The following is a 26,517-nucleotide window of genomic DNA, read 5'->3' on the forward strand; positions in this document are numbered from 1 at the left end:
TACATTGATCACGAACAGACATGCGCATCAGTTCATCTCAAAGGACTGGTTAAGGAAAAAAAGCATTTTCCAGAACCTGTCTTGCTGTAGATAGTGCAATTCCTGGAGTCGATTACGAGCCGTAATTAGTGAATCTTGTAGCCACTGTCCAAGCCGCCAACCTGGTGTTTTTGTATAGGCACGGTGCATTGATCGCAAACAGCCATGGGTATGCACATCAGTGCATCTCAAAGGACTGGTTAAGGAAAAAAGCATTTTCCAGAACCTGTCTAGCTGTACATAGTGCAATTCCTGGATTCGATTCCGAGCCACAATTAGTAGATCTTGTGGCCACCGTCCCAGCCTCCAACCTGGTGTTTTTGTGTAGGCACAGTGCATTGATCACGAACAGACATGCGCATCAGTTCCTCTCAAAGGACTGGTTAAGGGGGAAAAAGCATTTTACAGAACCTGTCTTGCTGTAGATAGTGCAATTCCTGGATTCAATTCCGAGCCGTAATTAGTGAATCTTGTGCCCACTGTCCCAGCCACCAACCTGGTGTTTTTGTGTAGGCACGGTGCGTTGATCGCGAACAGCCATGGATATGTGCATCAGTGCATCTCAAAGGGAAAAAAGCATTTTCCAGAGCCTATCCAGCTGTAGATTCTGTGATTCCAGGATTCAATGCCGAGTCGCGATTAATGGATATTGTGACCACCGTCCCAGCCTCCAACCTGGTGTGCTTGTGTAGGCATAGTGCCACAAAATGAGCTCATTTTAATCCACATCCAAACTGAATTATAGTGTCTATGTAGAACAGGCATGGGCAGACTTCTGCCCTCCAGGTGTTTTGGACTGCAAATCCCAGAAATCCCAGCTAGCTTACCAATTGTTATGAATTGTGGGAGTTGAAGCCAAAACACCTGGAAGGCCAAAGTCTGCCCATGCCTGGTGTAGAAGGACCCAAGATCACCCAGAGGGTTGCATGATCCAGTGGGAATTTATACACTCTCCACCCCCACCCCAAGATTGCTAGTTCAGCATTCAAACTGCTACACCATGTTGGGTCTTGATGGTGCAGGGGATCTGCCAGCACTTTCCGTTATTGCCATGCCTCCCCTCAATTTCTGTGCAGAGTACCTCAGCAGCGAGTCAGAAATCCACCTCTGAAAGAACTACACACTGTAGTTTGAGATATTTGCAGTGGAATTCAATGCAGCCTGCACACCAGCCTGGTCTGGTGAACTAGCTGAGAGGGTGGGAAATGCCTGATTGGTCCCAGATTGCCTGTTTGCAGGGTGGATAATAGTTTCAACCAGGATTGGAAAATGCAGCCAAGGGAGAGTTACATGTTCTTCCAGCTTTGCAAATGACTCCCCGCCTCCCCCCGCCGTCCCTGTTCCCATTTTACCAGGCATGACTGGTACCCATATAATGTTTTATGACTGAAAGTTGCCAAATCACTGGTTCTTTGATGTGAGAGCCAAAGGATCCTTCTTTATGTAAACGGATCAAGGCCGTTTAGCTGTAGCCTGATCTGAATTCCCCCTTTAAAAAAAAACAAGTTAAAAAAAGTTCAAAACCAGAAAGTTATATCCGAGCGAGCCGTGGAAACTGTTCTGAATGCTGATAACATGGGGCTCAGAGAAGGTGAAATGGAAAGGCCCTGTGATCCTGTGCAGAGGGCAGAGCTTGGGAACATGGCTTTTTACAGGTTGTAGTTCTCAATCTCCCACCAACAAGACCAGGGGGAGTTGTGGCCCCAAAAAGTAACCTTTCACACTACAGCAAAGAGTATATTGGGAAGTTGCACATCTGGTTCCCAGATCATAGAACGGGTACTGCCCAGGTATCATTTAGCTGTGGAACTTCTCTTTTCTTTTTCTTTTTTTGTAGAAGTGGTTACTTATAAGGTAAACTGATGCAAACAAGAAGAGAGCTTGGTTGTTGTGAGTTTTCTGGGCTTTATGGCCATGTTCCAGAAACATTCTCTCCTGACGTTTCGCCTGCATCTATGGCAAGCACCCTCACAGGTTCTGAGGTCAGACTGCCATAGATGCAGGTGAAACATCAGGAGAGAATGCTTCTGGAACATGGCCATACAGCCCGGAAAACTCATAACAACCCAGTGATTCCAGCGATGAAAGCCTTCGACAATACAGAGAAGAGAACTCCCCAAACTTTTACTAATCTGCAGAGCATTCTTTTCATAATTTGCATCAGTGTTTGCTGGTAGCTTGCTTCCAAGTCAGTGAGGTGGTAGATCCATTCAGGGTTTTAATCCAAACATTAAATGGACTAGATTCCTCCAGCCTCTTACTAGGGCTTTAAAACTTCGGGCTAAAATCTGAAACTGATTCACCACTCAATTGATCCGACAGCCACCAGTCACCACTGCTTTCCATTTTGACTTGGTCATGATTGTATGCTAACTAAGGACAAGTCTTTGACTAACTTTAGGAAAGATTGGGATGTGTTTATTACCTTTTGACAACAACGATGCGGGCATTTGTCAATTGTACAACTGATGCATTAGTAGAGTGGAGCCCCTGGTGGCACAGTGGGTTAAACCTCTGAGCTGCTGAACTTGCTGACTGAAAGGTCGGTGGTGTGAATCCAGAGAGTGGGGTGAGCTCTCGCTGTTAACACCAGCTTCTGCCGATCCAGCAGTTTGAAAACATGCAAATGTGAGTAGGTCAGTGGGAAGGTAATGGCGCTCCATGTAGTCATTCTGACCACATGACCTTGGAGGTGTCTACAGACAACACTGGCTCTTCATCATAGAAATGGAGATGAGCACCAACCCCCAGAGTCGGACACGACTAGACTTAATGTCAAGGGGAAACCTTTACCTTGAGTTGAGCCAAAAGCAGAAGGATAATTATATAATATCATTAAAACGCAGCATAAACTAATAAGGGATAAAAACCATTAGATAGACATTAGGAAGTTTGTAGATCTGTTTTTGCTATTGGGTTTTTCTTTTTGTGTGTATGTTTTGCTTTTGTCTTTCTGTTTTGTTATTGTTAAGAGTTGTTTAGTATGTTGTCCTGTATGATAGCATGTAGTTGTGTAGTTTTTTTATTTACATCTCTAAAAACAATCATTTGTATGTTTTATTTTGAGTTTTTTTCTTGAATACAGTTACTCTAAAAAATACTTGTGTGGTGCAAACAGCCAGCATGGTATAGTGGCTTGAGTGTTTGACTAGGACTCAAAACCAGGATTCAAATCCTTCTTCAGATAAATCTGCAGGTGCCTTTGGACAAGTTGTGCTCTCTCAAGGTCATTTACACCAGTGGTTCCCAACCTTTTTTGGCCAGGAACCACTTGACAAGGGACCACTTTTAACAGGGACCACTTTGAACAGAGACCACTCTCTAACATTAGTACCATAAGGGTTACGAATCAGTTTTTGGTCAACTTTAGATTCAATTTGGTTATTTGATTCAGAAAATTGATTCAGAAAATTGGATTGGACAGACCACATCAGTTCTAGCTTCTGATAGAGAACATATGCCATCCAGTAGTCGCCATCTGCTCACCCACAGAAAACCATATTTAAAAATATAGAGCTAATGTGATAGTAGTAATCATTTGTGGGTGGTCAGCCTCTCCCCTCCAAACATCCCCATTGCCTTAGCACTATAAGAGGATCTCGCGAGACCAGTCGCTTTCGTTGCCACGTGGTTTCAAGGCAACAGTGTATTAATGGTGAAGCTGTGGACCATATTTTTGTTCTTGCGGACCACAAGTGGTCCATGGACCACAGGTTGGGAACCACTGATCTACACAAACCATATAATACAGCTTGCAGCTGGCTTGGGAGGCAGGGTAGCCAGAAAATATCCCCCTCCCATTGCATGTTGTGTTTATTAAGCCTAAAAAATGCATTAAAAAGAACTCACCAGAAAGTCAGACATAAGAAAGATAACATGCTGCAACTGGTCAGAGTATAGCCCATGCAGGGCTTTAAGCCGAGATGGAAAAATGCAGAGTGCTTGTCAGGATACTGCTAGCACTGGTGCACTTTTTAAAATCGCCGAAACACAGCTGGCCAGAAGGGAGGGAAACCACATCATTCCTATGAGAATGTTCACTTTCCGCCCTTTTCTTCTCATTTCCTGTACCCTGCCATGGTCCAGCACTGATCCCAAAAGGACAAGGAGATGCATATCAGTGCATCTCAGCAGACTGGTTAAGAAAAAATATATACTGGTGGGTTCAGTTCTGATCGGTGATCAGTGGATACTGTGGCCATTGTCCCAGCCTCAAACAGATTTCTGGAACAGTTCTGCTTTATAGTGTCAGTGTAGAAGCACGCTAAGACATACAACAAAAAAATTCTGAGAAAATCCTAAAAGAGAGTTGAAGTCAACATAAAGAAAAATAAGAACAGCAGCTATCAGAAGCTGTTTTCCTGTGATATCTAATCCCACTCTAGTACTGCAATTTGCCTCGTATCTTCTACCCCAACCTTTTCAAAATTTGAAAATTCTGCTATAGTGGATAATATGTCTCCAAAATTTCCCCAACCTGCTGACTGGGAGATTTTGGGAATTGTACTCCAACACAACTGGAATCCACTCAGTTGGGTGAAATTGTCCAGTCCATTTTCCTCCCAGTAAGTTTCCTGTTTCTCTTCTCCTTGGGAAAAAAAAGAAGACACAGGTCAAAGCCTTTTCACAGATTCTTTCCAGAGTGCTATTCACAGCTCTCACACTCTCTCTTTTTCTTGTTCACCACAAACTCAGAAGCTTTTGGCTAAAGCCCCAAAACCACATATGACAGCTTTATCCACATGCTGCAATACACTTGTATAACTTGCCTGTCTTACAACTCGTATCAATTCAGTCCTGTAGTGGGGAGATTAAATCTAAGCATTGTTACTTGTCTATTGGACTGAAGCAAGAGACTGAGCTTCCAAGTGCATTAAGCTTATATTGCTTTGTTTCTGTCTTAAATTTCACTATAGGAAATCTAGAACTTAGATTTATATCTAGAGTAGGGATGAGAAAGTCGGGTGACTGCAACTCCTATCAGCCCCAATCAGCATCATAAATGGTAATGGGACATGGAAAATCAAGTTTACTCATAAAAATATTCTCCTTCTCTTTTCTCAATGTATGTTTAAATAGGTACCTTCTAAATTTGATTGTATATGGGCATGTTCCCAGATAGTATCAAGTATGTAGGGCTCCTACTGAGCAAATGGCTTAGGAACATCTGTCGTATATGGGATCGGCCAATTGGTAAAGATTATCTTCACCAAGATTTCGGATAGTAGGTTTTCTAGCTCTACCTGAGGCAAGGAATTGAAATAGCAAGCAGTATCTGTGTCCTTAAAAGTATAGCATTTCTGAGTTGCTATGAGTTTTCCAGGCTCTATGACCATGTTCCAGAAGCATTCTCTCATGACGTTTCACCCACATCTGTGTCAGGTATCCTCAGAGGTTGTGAGGTCTGTCGGAAACTAGGCAAGTGAGAGGTTATGTTGCATTCCAAGACAGGAAAAACCCTCTGACTTTAAACACCACACCGTTGGATGGAAAACAATCCTTTTATTAAAAAGCAGTAAGGTAAAAAAAACACTTTAAAGAAATAGGTAAATCCAATTGAGTAAGAAGATAAGCAGGAACAAAGTAGTCCAGGGTAATAGTCCAGCAAAGTCCATTAAAACAAAGTCAAAACTTCCCAAAAATAATGCAAAAAATCAGGAAACATGAACCCAAGATATGAATATAAAAGCATGGAATTCAAGAATCAAAACCATAAAACAAAGGAACTTAAAACATAAATTTCCCAAGCAAAACTTCAATGAACAAGAATGAGAACTTGACTTGATTCCAAACGATACTTCATCTGACTACCTATCCTGTACTTGGGACTTTTATCTCCTCATTAGCTAAGTCTCTAGAATTCAGAAATTGGTTTTGTTTTAACTGAGAATTTCTTATCTTTTTTTCTCGGGGCCTGGCAGACCGCCGAAGCCACTGTTTGGCTCTCCTGTATCGACTAATCTCCTTGCATCTATCTATTTGCTCATTAATTTCTGCAGCTGAGCCAGGTGCTGAGCTGTTTTCATGTTCCCTATCATGGGAAATCTCTGGTAACAATTCAGAAAGCACACCATCATCCCCACACCCCTCAGGGACATTCTCATGGGAAACTACACTTTGAACAGGGATCTCCTGGTCATTCTCTGCATCAAGATCCCTGACCAAACCATTGCCATCTTGAAACTCATCTTGAAACACGTTGACATCACTCCCACATCCAAAGCACCCTGATCCTGAAACACAATCACAGGCTGAGCTCCAACAGGTTGTGAGGTCTGTTGGAAACTTGGGGATGAGAAGGCCGGGTCACAAATGCAGGAAATAAATAAATAAATAAATAAATAGTAGGGTTTATCTATTTGTGGAATATCCAGGGTTGTAGAAATAACTCTTGTCTGCTTGAGGCAAGTGTGAATGTTGCAATTCGCCACCTTGATTAGTATTGAACTTGCAGGGGTATAAATAAATTATTATTATTATTATTATTATTATTATTATTATTATTATTATTATTGGAAACAGCTCTAACATTTGAGGCACCAACATGTGTGTTGGCTAATGTCATTACTCTGTACTGATATTAGGTGGAATATGAAAATTACACAGAAGGTTGGCAATTTGGAAAAGGATGGTAAGATGGAGGTTGGAGGGAAGACTGGGGTATAAATCATATGGGTGGAGCTCAGAGGGAAGAGGCAAAAACTAATGTCATGTCTCCCCTTTGCCAGGGTCCTGCGCTGGAAGGGAATCTAAGATGAAGTTATGGGATGTGGTGGCTGTCTGCGTGGTGCTACTCAACACAATATCGACCTTTCCTCTGCCCGCTGGTAAGACTGCTTCCGAGAAGGCCAACTCAGTGCTAAAGAGGACAGAAGAGGAACACCCTTCCAACAGGCTGCTGACTCCCTACGCCGGCCAAATGAACTGTAAGGAAATAAGCTCCCCTTTCCTCATTGCTGCTCACACGTCATCTTTCCAACAATTATGCTTTCTGTTGTTTAAGCCCCAGTTAAGTCCAAATAGCCAGCTCCCCTGTAATGGTTTCTACTTTTCCAGCCCAAAGACAAAAAGTGTGCTAACATGAAAAGCAGACAGGTAATAAAACTGTGGCTTGGCCCACGGTTTTAATGATGCAGAAGACATTGGGAACCAAGATGCCTAGCTTGACTTGTTCATTCACTATGATATTGTCATCTCATTTGGCATCCATGAAACCTTTAGAATATACATGGAAGGTGGTTCTTGAAACAAACTGAGTCAAGTCTAAAATCAAACTACTTTGTAATTTTTTAAAATTCAAGGCTGTTGAAATCTATACTATTCTTCTTGGGTATCTCCAGCAGAAAATAATTGGAATTCGGAAGGTCAGATAGTTTTTTACATGATTCCATAACTGCTAAGAATGGAAAAATGCATTTTAATGTCAAATTCCTGCAACATGTTCACACTTTGGACTGTATAAGTCTAACAAAGACCTACTGACTTTGCAAGACTTAACTGGGAAAAAATCCAATAACTTTACTATTAACTATGCTGTTTATTGAGCTGACAGATGGTTTAAGTAGTTTATGGATTTTAGCCATTTTTGGTAAGCTGACAAGTCTACTGTTGAAGTATATTGCAGTGCACTAAAGTGGAGTTTATAAAAATTCATTTCGCAAGTAATTAATTGAGAGCAATAGTCTAGCTCGACATTGATTCTGTAGAGGGCTAGGTTGCTGAAAATACTGTTGTTGGACAGAGGTTGCAATCCACAAACCACTTGCTCCAGAGATGACCCAGTGCTTTCATAGGAATGGATTTTGATGGAGGGCTTATGTACCATAGTTGGATCTCATGCATGTTTACTCTGACATAAATCCCACTGAGTACAATCAGAATTCCAGCCTTTGCCATCTGATTCACATTTCCTTGCAACTAAATTCCGTTGGGGTTTTCTCATTGGGATTTTCATGATGAATTTTTTATTTTTATTTTCTCTAACAAGAATACAGTTGAACTGCTTATGCTTTCTATTTCTCTGTATGTACCAAATCCAACTCCAATGAGGGCCTGGCTGCCCCAAAGTCAGTGAATTCAGTGTGTATATACCTCATAATGGAGTTCAGAAAAGTTAATCGTTTGGACTACAATTGGCCATGTTTTTTTCAAGCTCTGGTTCATAACATGTATATAACAAGATTCCTGATCTCCCTAGAGCTTCCAATACCATGGAGATCTGGTGCACATCTTCTACCATGTGTATGGATGGCAGAGAGTTGGCTGCATATTTCAGTGATGGGATCAAGAACTTTGTTGATTTTGGTTGCATGCAATCTAACTCAAGGTGGCTGGCAATCTTACAACGACAGATAGTTCAAATCACAAATAATAAATTGCAAAATATGGACTCAAAATACCATTAAAACAATGCAAACAGCAGTAATCAATTGGTTACATTATTTGTCCTAGTCTGTGTAAATCAATGTCTGAGATCCTGTATCAAAGACATAAAAGGAGCTACATCACTAACACAAAACAGAACTTTACTACTGAATTCTAAGGTGCACCATGGGACACCATGCAAGATGTTCCATCACACAGTTGGATGTAAGACATGGTGCTCACTGAGATACATTGCTCATTGGCATGCTGCTGGCTCCACTTGCATAATAGTCCTGATGATGTAGCTATGTCTCCATTCATTACTAAGAATAGAGATGTTCTGCAAAGCACAATTCAGTTTTGCACAATCATGTTGGCTTACAAAGATGGAACTTCCTAACAGAATACAAGCCATTCTGGAAAATGAAAGTGTGAAGGACAGGCAGAGATCTCTGATGGAAGGAAATTCCACAACCAGGCTGTCATCACCAAAAAATCCACACAACAGTGTTTTTTCATTGAAAAAGTTGGAAGGGACTTCAAGGACCATCTACTCCAGTGGTTTCCAACCTTTGATCCTCCAGGTTTTGTTTTTTTTACTTCATCTCCCAGAATTCCTGATAGTTGGCCAAGCTGGCTGGGGCTTCTGGAAGTTGAAGCCTCAAACACCTGGAAGAGCAAAGGTTACACACCAGTGATCTAGTCCAATCCCCTGCTATACAAGAATGGCCAGAATTCTATCATAATTACAGCATGAAAATATGGATTTTTGTTGTTGTTTGAAACACGACTCTCTGAATCTTCCTCTGCCTGTGATAGCTGGCGGATTCATGGCATTATAGTCCAAAAAATACATTTCCAAAGGTCTGATCAAAAGTCAAGTTCAAAGTGTGTCATTCTAGTGAGAAATACAGCAAAATTCACAGACCATTGTAACTTGGGCCAGTTTTGCTTCAGGGCTGATAAGCCGGAGAGAAGGTCTACACATAGCATAAGGGAAGGAAGTGGCCAGGAGGATGAATTTTAGTAAGTAAAAATCTCAAGCATCCTCATATGCAGAAATGCCACATACGCCCACTGTTCTTTAGGTCATCCATGGCCTTTGTATCACATAGGGCACTGTGCTCCCAGTGTGGTTTTGTTATTGTTGTAAAGTATACACAGTAGTCTCTACTGTTGCTTTCCTGAGAGAGTAGGATTCTCAGGCTGCTTTCGCCTCTTCAGCATCTTCCCAGCAGATGCAAAACCACATTTACATTCTTTCTTCTTCTGCCTCGTCTGTTCCTCTTTCCTTCTCGTCCCACTGGAATTTTTCCTGGGCTTCCCTTTTTGCATTTTGGAAAGAAGCCACGTTTTTCTTCCAGGAATGATTCAAGTTGGCCAAATGATTTAACTTTCACTGTTCCTGCCTTCTTCTGTACCATTCACCCTCTGGATCCTTGGAAAGCGCCGGTCTGTATTCTGTAAAAATTCTTACACAAAATAATGCTTTGTGTGTGTGTGTGTATCAATATAAATAAAAAAAATATAATGTTCATTTGTGGGATTAATATAACTCAAAAACCACTGGACGAATTGACACCAAATTTGGACACAAGACACCGATCAGGCCAATGAGTGACCATCACTCATAAAAACATTGAAAATCACAGCGGAAGAGAAGCCAAAAAATAAAAAATACATTACAACACATGCACAAAACCACATATATATGCAATATATACGCAAACACACATTTATACACATATACAAATATATATATATATATATATATATATATATATATATATATATATAATACACACACACAAGGCACATATACACAGACTGAACCACAGCAACGTGTGGCAGGGGACGGCTAGTATGTATGTGTATGCATATATATAACTGTAATGTTCGTTTGTGAGATTAACATAACTCAAAAACCATTGGGCAACTTGACACCAAATTTGGACACAATACACTTAACAGGTCAACGAGTGACCATCACTCATAAAAACACTGCAAAACACAGCGGAAGAGACTTTAAAAGCCAAAAAATAAAAAATACATTACAACACATGCACTAAACCACATATATACACAAATATATGTACATACAAAACACATATACACAGACTGGGCCACAGCACATGTGGCAGGGGACAGGAGATATATATATATATATATATATATATATATATATATATATATAATATTCAAGTTTCTCTTTCTTGGTGATTTATGCTAGTTCTGGCTAGAATCCTGTATGGTGCAGCATAATTTAGTAGATTGCATGTGGAATTCTTCTACAATTAACCCTGCAAATAATTCAGATTTAATGTGTTGCCAAAGGCTTTCATGGATGGAGTCACTGTGTTGCCGTGAACTTTTCAGACTTACCATTGAGCCACTGTATCACCATGGCTGGTGGAGAGGCCTGGAAAATTATGTGGCTGTGTTGCCATAGCCAGGTGTTGAGATTTGCTGGGTTATTCTGGAGATCTCAGGTGATGATGTAATCATTTTGCATCTAGCTGTGACACCTGTCCAGTATTCCTCTGCTCACCACCAGCCACAAATACCCGTGGGAGGAGGACTCTACAGTGAGCCCAGAGGTGCATCCAGTCATTGCAGAGAGTAGAAGGGCATATTAACCCCCCCCCCTCCTCCCCAGTTGCATACATAGGCATAAGGCAGACTTACTCCTTTGCATGCTGTTAAGAACATGTCAGAAATTATGAACATTGTCTCACTTGATAGGCAAACTGGCATTGCAGCTGGACTGTCACCTTTGTATCGTGTGCATCCCACTTCTGACCTGTCTCTTCCCTGTGATTCTCCTGTTCCTTGCTATTGACATAGTAAAACCCGTCAATTGATCCCAATCCAACATCATTCCCATCATTTACTTTGGTTAAAAAAAGGTCCTTTTTTACATCTGTGCTAGCACACCATCAGTAGAATGACATCATGGAGTGGGATTCATTTCCTCCCCCATCCCACCCCAAAAAAAATTATTTGCTATTTTTTATATTTTGGAGTTATTGAATTGTAGTTATTTAACTGCAAAATTTCCCTAAAATTTAAAACAATAAAGGAACACTGGAAAGGTGGGTTTATGAAGGTTTATGGAAGTATAATTGCAGAAAAGCCATCATTGTGCGATTGAAGGGGTGCAATATCCTACGTATTCTCTTATCAATGATAGTCTGACTGTAGTGGAATAGTAGTTTCCTTTGATAAAGTCCTGTATCTCTCGTAGCTAGTCCCCTTTCTGAAATGGTTATTAGTGACTTTAGGGAGGTATTAGAGAAAGCCATCTCTTCCTATAAGAGAAATAATATATAATATTAAATCTGTATTTATATGCCACTTTTTCCCATGAAGGGAACCAAAACGACTTCCAACACGTTAAAATATAATACAAAATCAACAGTAATTGAACACACAAATATAACACATTTCAAACTATCAAAGTAAACCAGAAAGTTGTGCCTCCCTTTAAGAGGACAATAGACAGACAAACAAGGAATTATGTAAGTCTGAAACATGGAAAGGGTAAGACGATGCTTCTGGAAAGTGAGATTAACAGGAAGACATTGTTTTAATGGTTTTTGTATTGTATTCATTTTATATTGATTTTATACGGCTATTTTAAATGTTTGAATTGTATATTTTGAATTGTTGTGGCATCAAATTGCTGCCGATTTGTAAGCCGCCTTGAGTCACTTTTGGGCTTGAGAAAGGTGAGATAGAAATATAGTAAATAAATAATAAATAAATAAACACAGCCATGCTTCACTTAGCACTGAGGCAAACAGCTGCAGCACAACCAAAACACCCCCAACTGTTCGAGCTCCATTATCACACTAGAGCACAGGACACAATTTGTGTAAGACATCACTCCCAATTCTGCTCCCTTAGTCTTCATTCTTGTGACTTCTGGTGACAGCTTCTCTGGCCTATCATTCTGTTTATCTTTTCAGCCTGGTCTGTTTCAATGAAAGGGACTTTATCGGCTTTTGACCTCTGAAGTATTTCAACGACTGTTAGCAGCATTCTTGGGTTATTGACATCAACAGATTTCTCTGCTGAACTCACAATCATTTTAGCTCTGCACCATTACTGTTACCCATACTAGCATAGTTACACCATCCAACAGGATTGTGGCAAACAATAATAATAATAATAATAATAATAATAATAATAATAATAATACTTCCAAATTTTGGAGTTTTGGAGCACAATATTCCTGACTCTGGCACAAGCCAGTCAAGGTGGTCCCATTGGTGATCGGCACACTGGGTGCAGTATCTAAAGACCTTTGCCTGCACTTAAATACAACCGGCGCTGATAAAATTACTATCTGCCATCTGCAAAAGTCCACCTTACTGGGATCTGCATGCATTATTCGCCGATACATCACACAGTTCTGAACACTTGGGAAGTGTCTGACATGTGATCCAATACAATACCGAGCAGATGTTTATTGATTGTTATAATGTTATTCTTTTAACTTGTTTTTAACTGTTTTTATCATGTTTAAGTATTGTATTTGCTTTGTTAACCGTTCTGAGTCGCCCTGAGGGATGAGAAGAGCAGTATACAAATATAGTAGTAAACAAATACATGATCTTGTTTGCTGTGGACTCATCTTGTTGTGTTCAAATAATAATAATAATAATAATAATAATAATAATAATAATCCCATCTGAACAGCACCAAATCCTACTTAGTGTGTTGTTTTAAGTCCAGTTAATTATACCCTATTATTAATTTCTATTCCACTCACCCAATAGCTGAAGTTATGGGGCCAACGTATAATTGGTGTGTTTTATTAATATTATCTCACTCAACTTCATTTCTTCACACATCATCCTGGCTGGTGGAAGTTAGAATAAGAAAGAAAGACTTGCTAAGATTTGATTTGGAAAACAATGACTTGAAGTAGGTTCCCAGTTTTTCCTTATCTCCTTACACGCCATTCATTCCTTTGCCTTTGAAACCTGGTCTTTCTGGAAGGCTGTAGAGGCAGTCCCCAAGTTACAAACAAACAACTCATAGTTAATAATGAGGATGAGACAACAGGAAGTGAGAGAAATCTTCCCCTAGGAAGGGAAATTCACTCCTGTAAGAGTTATCATGGGAAAAAGTGTCTCAGCTGAAGCTGAATCACAAATCCTTGTTTCTACAACAAGCTATTTTTTTTTTCAAAATCCAGTTATCACAGAAGCAAGAAGTGAGGTTAAATCTTCTGAACAGGGGCACAGACAGCATTTTTTTTTTTAAAGAAGTGACGTCTGGATTTATCTCAATACGAGATGAGCAGAGACTGGTTTGCTACTTTGAAGGGCATGTCTGTGGAAAATGTCTACTTGTTTGTGTTTTGTTTTGTTTTAATGTGATAAAGTAATGTTTCGGTTGGCATTAGTTGTTCTGCGCAGAGTGAGCTTAGAAGGTCTTCTGTCAGTTTGTTGGCTGCTTCCCTTTAGTTAGTAGGAGCTGGTCACAGACAATCACATGCCCCTAATTGTCTCTTCCCTACACAAGCTGCTGAATATATATATATATATATATATATATATATATACACACATACATACACACTACTTATTTAGGCGATCCCTCATTGTCCGAGTAAGATTGTCCTCCAAGTACGGTGTCCTGGCGGTGGGTAGGTAGGTGACTGTGGAGCCCTATTCTTGACCCACATGTTCTCCTGCAGTGAGGTTTCCAGGTGGAAGGCGGTCCCAGTCAGGGTTGGCTTGATGCGCCTTCCTCTTGGCATGTTTCTCTTTTTCACCCTCCATTCACACCTCTCCAAATTCTACAGCACTGCTGGTCACAGTTGACCTCCAGCTAGTTCTCAGTGTCTATGCCAGTTTTTAAGGTTGGCTTTGAACCCATCTTTAAATAAACACACACACACGCATAGTGCCCACAATGAGATTCAGACTTTGTAAATTATATCAAGGGTATAATTCTCCCATTCCAGCTGATCTTGCTAGGTTCCCCTCTCATTGCTTTTCATCCTCTCCCTAGTAAAACTTTTCTTTCTTTCTTGATTTTTTCAATCAAGAAAGAAAATCTTATTGTAATATTACACAATGTTTGAGGCCCAATTGGAAGCTCTGTCCAGGTTATACCTATGTTATCCTATCACATAAATCTGTTAAAACAAGGTTTCTTAGCATTTCCCAAACCACTGGATTGTTTGCAGAATACATACCCTTGAACATCTTTTTGTATAAACATGCTGTGAAAACACACATATATTGTCTGCAGAAAGCCACCAGAGATTTCCAGAGTTGTGTATTCCCACACCAAGATGACTTAGTCACCTTGCGGTTAGCATCACCTTCTGTCACTATACATCAAACTCTCTCAAATTTTGCAAAATACCACGTATTGGATTATTTTGTGTGTATGCAGGCTGAGCCTGTTTACGAAACTAAGCCATCTGCATACCATTTAAGGTTTGTAACTTTCACTGCAGAATTTTTGATGCATTGCACAATGTGGTTATTTTGCTGGGTATAAACAGATTTAATTGATGCATTCTTACACTGGAATGTATGTAGACGCTTTGTGACTTGTGAGGAGAGGAGACAGAGATGACAGCATTCCCTTCAAGTGCTTCATCTGCCTTTTCTCCTATGCCATGCAAAGGCATGTTGGTAGGGAGAGAAAGCATGTGCTTGAAAAGTCAGGGTAACTCACGTATGGGAGCAGGTACGGGAAGCAGCGGTAGTCCATGTCTGCTTATGGCATTACAGGTCCAACCAATGAAAGGGGGATCTTTGTGCGACAGTCTGGCCTATGTGTAGAGAACCGCCAAGGATGGTGCTGATTATCTGTTTGGCAGGTGGAGACAGAACTAAATCCAGCGCTTCCACTACCCCAAATAGCTGACTGGCACACTCTCGGCAATTTCCTGACACGCAGCTCCAGCAGCTGGATCAAGGGAAGGAACTGCATGCGCAGCACCCATTTGCCCCGTGATTCCTTCTCCAACTAGGGATATGCTGCCACATGGGTACGCCCCATAGTTGTTTGATCGGGAAGATATAAATATCCCTCTTACTTCCGGAGCGAGATACTGCTTATGTTTAGAAAACTAAGCTTCAAAGTGGGGATTTGAACTTCGGTTTCCAATATCCACATTCAATATGCTTTATGTACTTTTGTATAAATCCAGATCTGCCACAACTACATCCAAAGACATTTTTAGAGCAAAGAGGACACGTGGATCAAGCAGACTGAGCCCTCCTCTCTTTTACAGCCTTGTCTTTTTTGACCTCACTTTTTAATACCTGGAGGCAAATGGGAAGACCTGGGAGAGTTAGCTATCCTCCTTTCATCTCTTAAAAATGGAAATCTTCCATTGTTATCACACCTCATGTACAGAAGGGGCCGGGCCGGATTTTTCTTTTAATACTAATCTGCATTAGTATATGTAGACTGAGGTTTACACATGAATCATATATTTTCTTACTTTTTCATAGGTTTAATTAACTACTGGTCAATTGTGCAGAATGGTGAACTTTTATTTACATAGTGTTGTATACTAATCTGCATTAGTCCCTGTAGACTGAGGTTTAAACATGAATCGTACATTTTCTCACTTTTTCATAGTTTTATTTAACTAAGAGTCAATTGCGCAGAATGGCGAACTTTTATTAACATAGTGTTGTAAACGTGCACAGCTTTATCACAACCATTGTGTAATGACCACTAACAATTCATTAACAGAAATTTTAAGTTAATCATTCAAATCTTTTAGTTTTTATGGTTTTCCACTCTATTTGCACCATTTTGAGTCCATATGAAAAATTGTATGAATTTTTGTGCAAGTCTGTTCTAATTGCATACAATTTTGTATGCATCTTTACCTAGTAACCACAATTTTGCAAAATTCCTAATATAAGACATTTTACTTTCACTAATGCATGTATTTTCATCAGTACTGTCTCCTCCAACATGTGGGTTGGTTTTATGAATTTCATTACATTTGGAGAAGAGTGAAATTTGAAGCATGACTAGATTTCACTCCATAACTGAAACAGTAACTCACAATGCAAATTCAAATTATTTTTCCCTCACCCATATTAATTATATCTGAAATTTTAAAATATCATGGTTTCTTCTCTTTTCTGATCAGTCCAGGCTTCGGTTTTCATGGAAAGGGGGAATAGCAAAGGGAAAAATAAATTAAACTGCCCTCCTGCATCTCCCACTCTTCATTAGAAAGGCAGCAAGTAAAGTAATGAACCAGAACAAGCATTAATCATTTAAACATTATTTGACCTCAGTATCTTTGATGTTATTTTTCATTAATGAATGCTGCTAATGGGTTTCCATTTCAGCAGTGCCTTATAGGTTTTGCTGTGAAGCCTGTAGTTAATTTGAGATTTCATTTTTGATTGTTGGTTTTGTTAACATTTCAGCATACTGACGCATGAATTGTGTGCCCTTTTTATAACCCCTGTTACTAAAAGGGGGGCTTTTGGCCACAGCGTTAGCTGCTTTGTAGTTTACCTAATTTTTTGAAAGTTTGAAACAGTTGACTGGGGTCAGTCACAGAGAGCTTTGTGTCTTCTTCAAGAAGGAAATTTCACTGTCTTCTTGGGAGCATAATTCAAAATGCTATCAGTTCCAAGACCTGATATATACCAGGTTATTTAAAAGGCTTTGACCAGCATCTTATTTAGTATTTATAAGCTGGATTTGTGATCTCATAACATTTATTATTTATTATTATTATTAACTTTATTTGTACGCCGCTACCATCTCCCCAAGGGACTCGGTGCGGCTTACATGAGGCTGAGCCCAAACACAACAATACAAGCAATAAACAACAATAAACAATAAACAACAAAGCAATTAAAAACATAGACAATAAGATAAACAACATTATCAATAAAACAACACACAATTAAAAACAGAGGGGAGGCCAAATGTAAAGTTAAAATTGGAAATATGAGTTATAGTTATGTTTGGTAATGAGCACACCTGACTCCCAAAGCCATGCACTTTCCTGATCGAGGGGTTTTTTGAGACACTGCCTATCAAGGTGTGGCGAATCTTGACTGTGGCACTCCCCCAATTGTGTGGTGTGTTACAACAAGCAGCTGCAGTAGAATCCCATGGGGGCTCTCTTGTTGCCAATCTCAAGGGGCTCCACAGCCAGAGTGCTGCAGCTATACTTTCTCAGGACTGCAGTTTGCAATACCTTGGAAACCCTGCTGTGTGAATGCTGCTTGACTTAAGAAGTTAGGTTTATTTGGGTTTTCTTCTGGGGGAACAGGGTGCATGTTTGGCATTAACATAAGTAACTCTGACAAGGGAGGTGTCTTGTTGTACCACTGCCTAATGTTGTAGGATCTTGACCTGTATTTTCCCAGGTTTTAAGATCTTCAGGGAAGTCTTACCATTGGTGCCACCACCATTTCAACATGTCTGATGAGATACTTAAGAGAGGTCCTGTGGTGTTGGTTCCCACACTATAGAATTCCTGTAAAAAGAGACTAACTTCTCTCTGTGTGTTTTCCTCTTCTACTGGCAGGAAAGGGGATTTCTTTTCTTGTCAGGCTTTTGTCATCTCAGCTAGTCTGTTGTTGAAGTGGATTTTCTGTAGCCGTTTGGGTACTGGCTCAATCTTTTGATATGTTTTTGATTTCTGGTTTTGATAATCGGCCAACTTTTATTTTTAATTGTGTACTTTCATAAGTCACTTGGATCTCTCTCTTTCTCTCTCTCTTAGTAGAAAGGCAAGATATGCATTTTATATCTATATTCATCTACCTGTAAATCAGTATTCTTCTTTCATACTATGCCATGTGGGAAGATCAAATAACAAGAACAGTTCAAAATGACTGCACGCAACTCCACAGGTTAACAGTTGGAGAACTTCTAATTATATTGCATGAGGAGGGAGGTTTTTTAGGGTACATCCCACCATGAAAACCTGTCGGCCTTTTCTGAATTCCTCTCCAGGAATCAGGAAACTTCAGGAGGTCAAAAGGGTACATCAACTGCATGGGAACTTGGGAAGTGACACCCACCTCTGATACACACCCACGACTTTCAACTGCTTGCTTTGAGCAAAAGAAATATATATATCTGAATGTATATTTTGAAGAAAGTAAACATTTCCATATATGCTATAAATGAATAAATAGATATGCGTATAATTAAAAGATTATTGTGGAAATAAAATGAAATGATGGGTGAGAATACGAATGAGATATGCACCAGAAGTAAACAACTTTGTCCACCTATATTCAGTTGCCATTTGTTTCTACTTTGCTGTGTTTTGACGAGATGCAGGACACGCACACAGGCTGGTCCTTTGCACACACAAAAAAACTAGACTGAATCATTATAATAGACACTTGAGTAACCCATAAGTATTGAATCAAAGCCAATTCAGCCAGATTAATGCATACTGTATATGTTTATGTATATGCCTAGAAATTTTAGTCAAAGATTGACTCCAATAAACTATGTCAACTTATCCACAACTTAATGTAAGTACTACACCTTAACTCTTATCAAAAAAAGAAACTGACCCTCCTCTACTGTTTCCACCGTGGTGCCACTCCTGTCATATTTGAATGCCTTGATGGGAAGATAGCATTGGTGGCAAGGAACAGCTGACCACCTGAAGTGGTTTATTGGGGTCAATCTTTGACTAAAATTTCTAGGTATATACATAAACGTATACAGTATGCATGAATCTGGCTGAATTGACTTTGATTCGATACTTATGGATTACTCAAGTGTCTATTTTAATGATTCAGTCTAGGTTTTTTTGTGTGTGTGCAAAGGACCAGCCTGTGTGCGTGTCCTGCATCCCGGCAAAACACAGCAAAGTAGGAACAAATTGTGTATTCCTCTCTCCATAGAATTACCCTAGGCTTAGCCATGGGTTACATCAAAATCCATACATGTAGCCACAAAAAATGCCCTCAATTTATATATGAGGTCAATTTGTACATGGGTAGATATGATACTTTTAATTTCAATGGTAAAACTTTATTCTTTGCAGTATTTTTTATAATCTTTGCAACCTTGGCAAAGAAAGGTAAAATATTTCCCAGATTAAAATAAATAAAAAGGAAAAAAAACCTTAGATAACTGTGAATTTGATCTTTCATCTGTAAAATAATATCAATAAGCCAAAACCATCAAATAGCTGTAACGTTAATAGGCTAGCATCCTGTTGGAAAGTTCTTGTAATATTAACCCAACTTATAATCATGTAAAGTTGAATTGTGCTGTTGTACAATTGCCATTTTCACAGAAGTGTAGGGAAGATGTATGTTCTCCATCAGGCCTTTTGCGCAAATGGAGCCAGCAGTGTGTCCCAGTGCACAGTGTGTGCCAATGTCCAGTAGGAATCCCTGTTGCACAAAGTGACATCTTCCCCAACAGAAGTCTCAATAGTATAACAACACTGTCTATTGTCAAAATTCACTATCATGGTTGCATATCATGACAGCAATGCTGCAATGTTATTGTAAATTTATGCATTGTAACCTCTGATGCAGGGTCTTGACTTTAGCTTTGCTCATTCTGGAACTTAATTTAAACTTGAAATGGTTGTCATTCCAAAATTATGCAATGCATCAGTAGTTTAAACCTGTTTTCAAGATCCTGTAAGGTGCCTCATCACTGTACATTCAGCTATAACAAAATAACTAGACACTTATATATTGTTCTTGTGGTCTTCACCAGCCAATACATTTGATGTTTTGGAGGAAAGGCGGGGATCAAAAAAAGGTAGGGCTTGGGGTGTGTGAGAGGGCAAATGTTTTATAGTTCTATGTGTACACAGTCCAGGATCACTGCCACTATAATATATGGGAAGAAGTGTAGAAAAAAACCTGTGTGAATAAATAAATAATTTTTCCTGTCTTTCTCTTTGAAACAGCTAATATGCCTGAGGATTATCCTAACCAGCTTGGTGATGTAGTGGATTTTATTCAAGCCACTATACAAAGACTGAAGCGGTCACCCGATAAACCAACTCCATTTTTCTCGAAACGGGAAAGAAACCGGCAAAATGCAGACAAAAACAGAAATAATTCCAGCAGCAGAAAGGGACGGAGAGGCCAAAGGGTCAAAAATCGGGATTGTGTCTTAGCTGAGATACACTTAAACGTGACCGACTTGGGGTTGGGATACACAACCAAAGAAGAGCTGATTTTTCGATATTGTAGTGGTTCGTGCGAGTCTGCCGTAACCCTGTATGACCAAATATTAAACAATTTAACGCAAAACAGAAAGTTGGTCAGTGACAAAATCAGACCACAGCCTTGTTGCAGACCCATTGCTTTTGATGATGACCTTTCATTTTTGGATGATGACCTATCAACTTACCATATACTGAGAAAACATTCCGCTAAAAAATGTGGATGCGTCTGACGTCCTTTGGTGTTTGGACACTGCTATGATATTGCATTCCTGCTAAAATGGCAAAGAAGGGACCAAGGCTCCCCAAGAGATGGAATGGTGGCTCTGAATGAAGGAAGAGGACCAAGCGTACAGGAGAACGGCAATTACGGGGAGCCTGGTTGACTGAAATCCAGTACAGGATGATTGGAGAAGTTACAACCATTGGAGGTCTTTGTTTCTACAGGAACGCAAATGGACATCAATGCTCAGGGCAGACATCCAGGATGGATGAAGGTGACTGCCACCATTTGCATTGAGGTGATCCACCATTGGCAAATATTGGCTTAGCAGGTGCTTAATAACACAGCCTCTGTTTGATAAGTGGCTTTATAAGTTACCGAATTAGAATTAACAGTCACTACTGCTAGCCTTAATTTCAGAATGTCATCCTGTCAGTTTAACACAGACATCCTCAAAATGCTGCCCTCCAGCTGATCGGGCCTCCAACTCCCAGAATTCCTGACCATTCAACAAGCTGACTAGGGCTTTGGGAGTTGGAGGCCCAAAAAGCTGGAGGACCACAGTTTGAGGATTCCTGATTTAAGAGAATTGCAAATGGTGATAATTTTAGGAGTTTATAATTGATGGGCATCTAAGCCATGTGCCAGTTAACACCTTTGAGAAAGAGAATAATTGCCTTCTTTCTCGCTGTTCCCAGTAGAACCGCCTATTCTACCAAGGCACATGGCTTTCTCCCATTGAAGTCTACTCATGAGAATTGTAGTTTGAACAGATGCAATATCTAGCATTTACCACTAGGGCATTTACCACTGGGTACAGACAGATGAAGATCCTACGAGCAGAGCAAGCAGGAACATGGTGCGAAATTAAAGAACAAAGTAGCAGAAAAGGGATTGGCAGTTACAAGGGTATTATATTTGAAGGAGGACAAAAATGCATAGATAGGGAAGACAAAAAGGTTGGCTCCACTGAAGCTACTGCACACCAAAGTAATCACATACACAACCCTGTGCTGGGTTTGATTGTTTAAAGCATAGTGTTTAAGATTTTCTAACCTCTGGCAACTCTCCCATGTCAATTGGTTTGCCAAGCAATTATTTAGTTTCTTCATTAAGCTGATGCAGCAAGCCATATTGAAAGCCCTATCTGAAGCAGAGGTGGGGTGTGCAAGCTAGGGATGGGATATGTAACTGTTTGGGACTACAAATGAAGGGGAACATGGGAGATGCAAAACAGTGTAATGAAGAGAGCTTGGGCACATTCTAAGAAGAGCTCAGAGTTCTTGAAGACTGGTGGCTAGGCCTATTGGGTTTCTTTGGTCTACCCAAACCCAACTGAAAATGCAACTTAGAATTCCGTCAATATTCTCTTATAGCTGTATATTTAAAGCTAGTAGTGTTGGGCAGGTTGTCATTCATGCCTACTATCTCTAATTTTCTCCCTGAGGAGCACCTGATAACATTCTAAAGAACCCAAGGGCTTGAAATCCAGTAACTCTAAGGTCTGTGTTAGAATCCATAATTTAGGCTCCATATTCATTTCATCGTGGTAGTGAAGAAATCACTAGGTTGCCCCTGCTTTCTGTAATATGACAGTCTCTCCTCTTTGCACCATGAGAGAAGTGCTACACCGTGCAGAAGAAACCCTTGCTGCAGCTTCTCCTCTCATGGGTGGGGTAACTTTCAGAAAATTGGGTTAACTCTGGCTTGGAGAAGGGCCAGGCACAGATGTCTCTCACATGGCATGGGGCGTCTCGTGTTACCTGGTGGGACAGGAAGTAGTGGCACTTCTGAAGTTCTCACACCACTGGAGTAACCTGAGTCCCAGGTCCAAGATGCTAGCAAAAATATTTTTAGTATATTGGGCACAAGTCAAGCAAGGGTTTCAATAAGCTAGCTAAAGTTCCACACAGACTTGAAAACCTATCCCAAGCAAACTGTACCAAAGGGGCCTGCTTTGTTAGTTCTATCCCACATAGAATTGAACTTTCGTATGATTATTCTGTTGGGGGAGGGATGAGAGTTAGGTTCGGTCCTCCTTTTCTGCTCTCTGAAAAAGCAAGTTGTGTTTTTAATCACTTATTCCTGCTTCGACTACACCATAAGAAAAATACGTGGATCTTTGTTTTTCTTTTTTCTTTGTGGTTTACAAAAGGACTAAGATCACTTACTTAATTAACTACATTTCTATTTGGGGTCGTCGTGAGTGAGCAGAGACTACTCGATGCAATGCATCCAGTCAGAGACAAATCTAGAGAAAAATATTTATTGAGATTTAAGTTATTATAATGATTATTATTTATTACAGTTCGTTCATGAGTTTTCCTTTCCTTTATTTATTAAAGCTTCTTTCTTCAAAACAGGTGCCAAAGTTACAATGAGACAGTGATGCTGGGAACAAAGATTATTGGTGGTTGTCATGAAGTATTACGAATTTATAACAAGAGTGCAAACACTTTTTAAAAAAGATCACTTACTTTACCTTTTCAACAAAAATTAAAGATCTCACAAATGATAACTTAGTTTGTAGCACTTCTGTACACAACACTTGACTCAAAAAAAGGGAGTTATCCTTGAACATGATGGATTCACAAGGCATTTTGAAAATAAAAGTTATAAGTCCAAATGGAGATTGAGTCCTGGCTTTGGGACACCAAAAACAAATGGAGACATTCAATTTAGTCACTAAATAACATGATTCCAACCCGTTTTCTTTTCCTTCTGCATTACTGTACAATAATAATAATAAAACAATCCCTAAATGTGTGCCTTTTGCACTCGCAGATCAGCTGTGTTTTTAAAGCAGTATTTCTAAGCTTTGATAAAGAGTTTTAGGGATTTTCCTTCTTTTAATTCAGGTATATTCCAGTAATGGAAAACGTCATCAAAATTGCTAGGATATTGTATATGTAAATGTATTTCTAGTTCTGTATTGATTTTCTCTGAGGTTTCTTTTAAAGCATTTTCAACACAATTTGAACATCAAGATTATATGAAGCAGAGAAGTTTCCTTTTGGATATAAAACGATTTTTTCAAAAATGCCTAGTGGATTCAACTGCATGTAGACGAGGCATAGGCAAAGTTTGACCCTCCAGGTGTTTTGGACTTCAACTCCCACAATTCCTAGCAGCCTACCGGCTGTTAGGAATTGTGGGAGTTGAAGTCCAAACACATGGAGGGCCAAAGTTTCCCCATGCCTGATGTAGACTAACCTGCATGTAGATTTACTATTCAACCATTAACACTGTCTACTGTAACTGGAAGTAGATAACAGGAACATACACATACTCATATGCTCATCGAAATCATTTCACAAGTTGTTGGTTCTAGGGGTCTCCAACTCTCTGGTAAATGCTGTTTGGTAGGAAAGGAGAGGTGTTGTGGCCAAACAAGTGAACACTACCGCATTGCCTTAGCTGGGAATCAAAGTATCTTAATGGCCAAGAACAACAAAATACTGTGATGGCTGCAAAAGGAAAACAGTCTTTGAGGAGGTCTGGAAAAAAACTTGTTCCACATCTCACTGGTTTTGGTAAGCAATCTCAAGTTGGGTTGAAGTTAGAAACAGCCATTGATCCATGTCATTTTGAAGAGTGTTTAGATACTTTGATTTAACTCCATCTTTTCCAACCTTCAGATGTGTTCAGACACAGGTGTGAGAACTGTGAGAGCTATTTAGCAGTGGAACTGTCTGCCCCGGAGTGTGATGGTGTCTCCTTCTTTGGAGGCTTTTAAACAGAGGCTGGATGGCCTTCTGTCGGGGGTGCTTTGAATGCAATTTTCCTGCTTCTTCGCAGGGGATTGGACTAGATGGCCCACGAGGTCTCTTCCAACTCTATGATTCTAGCTGTCATAACCTCCTGCCAACATTGATTATAGGTTGCAATAGAACACATCTAGAGGGGACTCAATTGGGAAGGTGGATGGATTGGATTAGCTATTGCCCTAATCTAAGTTTATGCATGAATGTACATTTATTTAGATTATGCATGAATATAGATTTATGCATATGATGCTGATGTGGATCAAAATGGAGGCACATGAAGATTTGTTCAGTTGTTGTCATTTATGTCTTCTAATATATTATATGTAGATCAGAAGACCTAGATGACACATTGGGTTTCACAGCAGGAGAAATGCAGGAAATAAATGAATTTAAAATACAGTAGACCCTCCACATTCCCAGAGGTTAGGGCTGCAGGACTCCAGTGAAAGTGGTAAAGCATGTATTGAAAGAAAGAAAAAACATGAGAGAACACATCTCTAAGAATCTAAAGATCAGTAGTTATCAACTTGTGAGTCCCCAGATGTTTTGGCCTTCAACTCCTAGAAATCCTAACAGCCGGTAAATATTGGGATTTCTGGGAGTTGTGGGCCAAAACACCTGGAGATCCACAGGATGAGAACCACTACTCTAGATCCACCCAAGTGATTCTATGGTCAGCTTCTGCCAGAAGGTGTTAATCAAACCCATGAATAATAAAATCCACAAGTTAAATCCATAAATTTGTATACTGAATGCAGAACCTGAAAAAAGACACAAACTGTTGTGTCTGTTTAGAGTTTAACCAGCATAATGTCACTGCAAAAATCCTGGTATGGTTCAAGGCATTCTGCTTGTGTTATGAACTCCACCACATTTCTATAAAAGGCCCGGCCCTTATGAGTTGGTGTTAGCTGCTAAAAATGTTATTCTAAGACACCAAGTCATTTAACACATTTTCTCTCATCTGTCTCTTCTCATTTTGATTGCATCTGACAGAAAGTTTTGCAAACATTGATTATATTGCTGCTAAAAACTGGTTCTAGGGGCTTCTTTGTAAACATTATCAACTCATCTAAACCTGCCTTGTAGCAAATCAATCAATTGGTCAATTTTTTTCCAGTGTTAGTAATACTAACCTGCTAGAAACTTCTAAAGTTCACAGGTTGAGATATTTCCCCATCCTCTTCCCTGTGATGTTTTAATTGGAGAAGGCAGGATTCGAACCTTCTGTATCAGGCATGTGTCCAAATACCAGAATCTGGAGATGGTGAAGTCATGGTGGCACGTCGGCCACAAAGCTGGACAATCCATCAGGTTCCTTCCCTAGCCCAGTGGTTCTCAACCTGTGGGTCCCCAGATGTTTTGGCCTTCAACTCCCAGAAATCCTAACAGCTGGTAAACTGGCTAGGATTTCTGGGACTTGTAGGCCAAAACAACTGGGGACCCATAAGTTGAGAACCACTGTAACCAACCATACAAAACATATTGCCCTTTCAACAGTTTACAAGGTTTTGCACAATGTCTTCTGATAATTTAGCTGAAACATTTATGATGTCCTTCTGTGCTTTCATACTAATTTGCAACCCAGTCTGACTTAAATGGATAAGAGTCCCATTGAAAATTCTTGCTTGCCCCATTGATAACAAGTCTTTAGGCAACACTACATATGAACATGGGTTCGTCTGTTTAGGCTGCTCTATGTTGTGATATACATTTAGCACTTAGCATAGTCCTGATTGCAGAAAACGTGATCTCTGAGTGATTCTGTTTGATTAGATCAGTGCTTCTCAACCTGTGGGTGCCCAGGTGTTTAGGCCTACAATTCCCAGAAATCCCTGCCTGTTTACCAACTGTTGAAGGCCAAAACATCTGGGGGGACACAGGTTGAGAACCACTGGATTAGATTAACTTTTAGCACTTCACAGTAGTTCAGCATTAGCTGAGAG

General features: G+C 39.9%; 1 protein-coding gene across 1 annotated transcript in view; it reads left to right on the top strand.

Annotated features, from left to right (window-relative positions):
- Positions 1-25,971, top strand: part of GDNF (glial cell derived neurotrophic factor) — a 44,218-nt gene extending 18,247 nt beyond the window's left edge. Inside the window, exons 2-3 of the mRNA XM_060761408.2 lie at positions 6,768-6,965; positions 20,321-25,971. Coding sequence (XP_060617391.2) covers positions 6,794-6,965; positions 20,321-20,814 — 666 coding nt within the window. The 5' untranslated portion in view covers positions 6,768-6,793 and the 3' untranslated portion in view covers positions 20,815-25,971. The remainder of the gene's footprint in view (positions 1-6,767; positions 6,966-20,320) is intronic.
- The last annotated feature ends 546 nt before the right edge of the window (positions 25,972-26,517 follow it).

This window comes from Anolis sagrei, chromosome 2 (genome assembly GCF_037176765.1).
Source record: "Anolis sagrei isolate rAnoSag1 chromosome 2, rAnoSag1.mat, whole genome shotgun sequence".
Lineage (NCBI taxonomy): Eukaryota > Metazoa > Chordata > Lepidosauria > Squamata > Dactyloidae > Anolis > Anolis sagrei.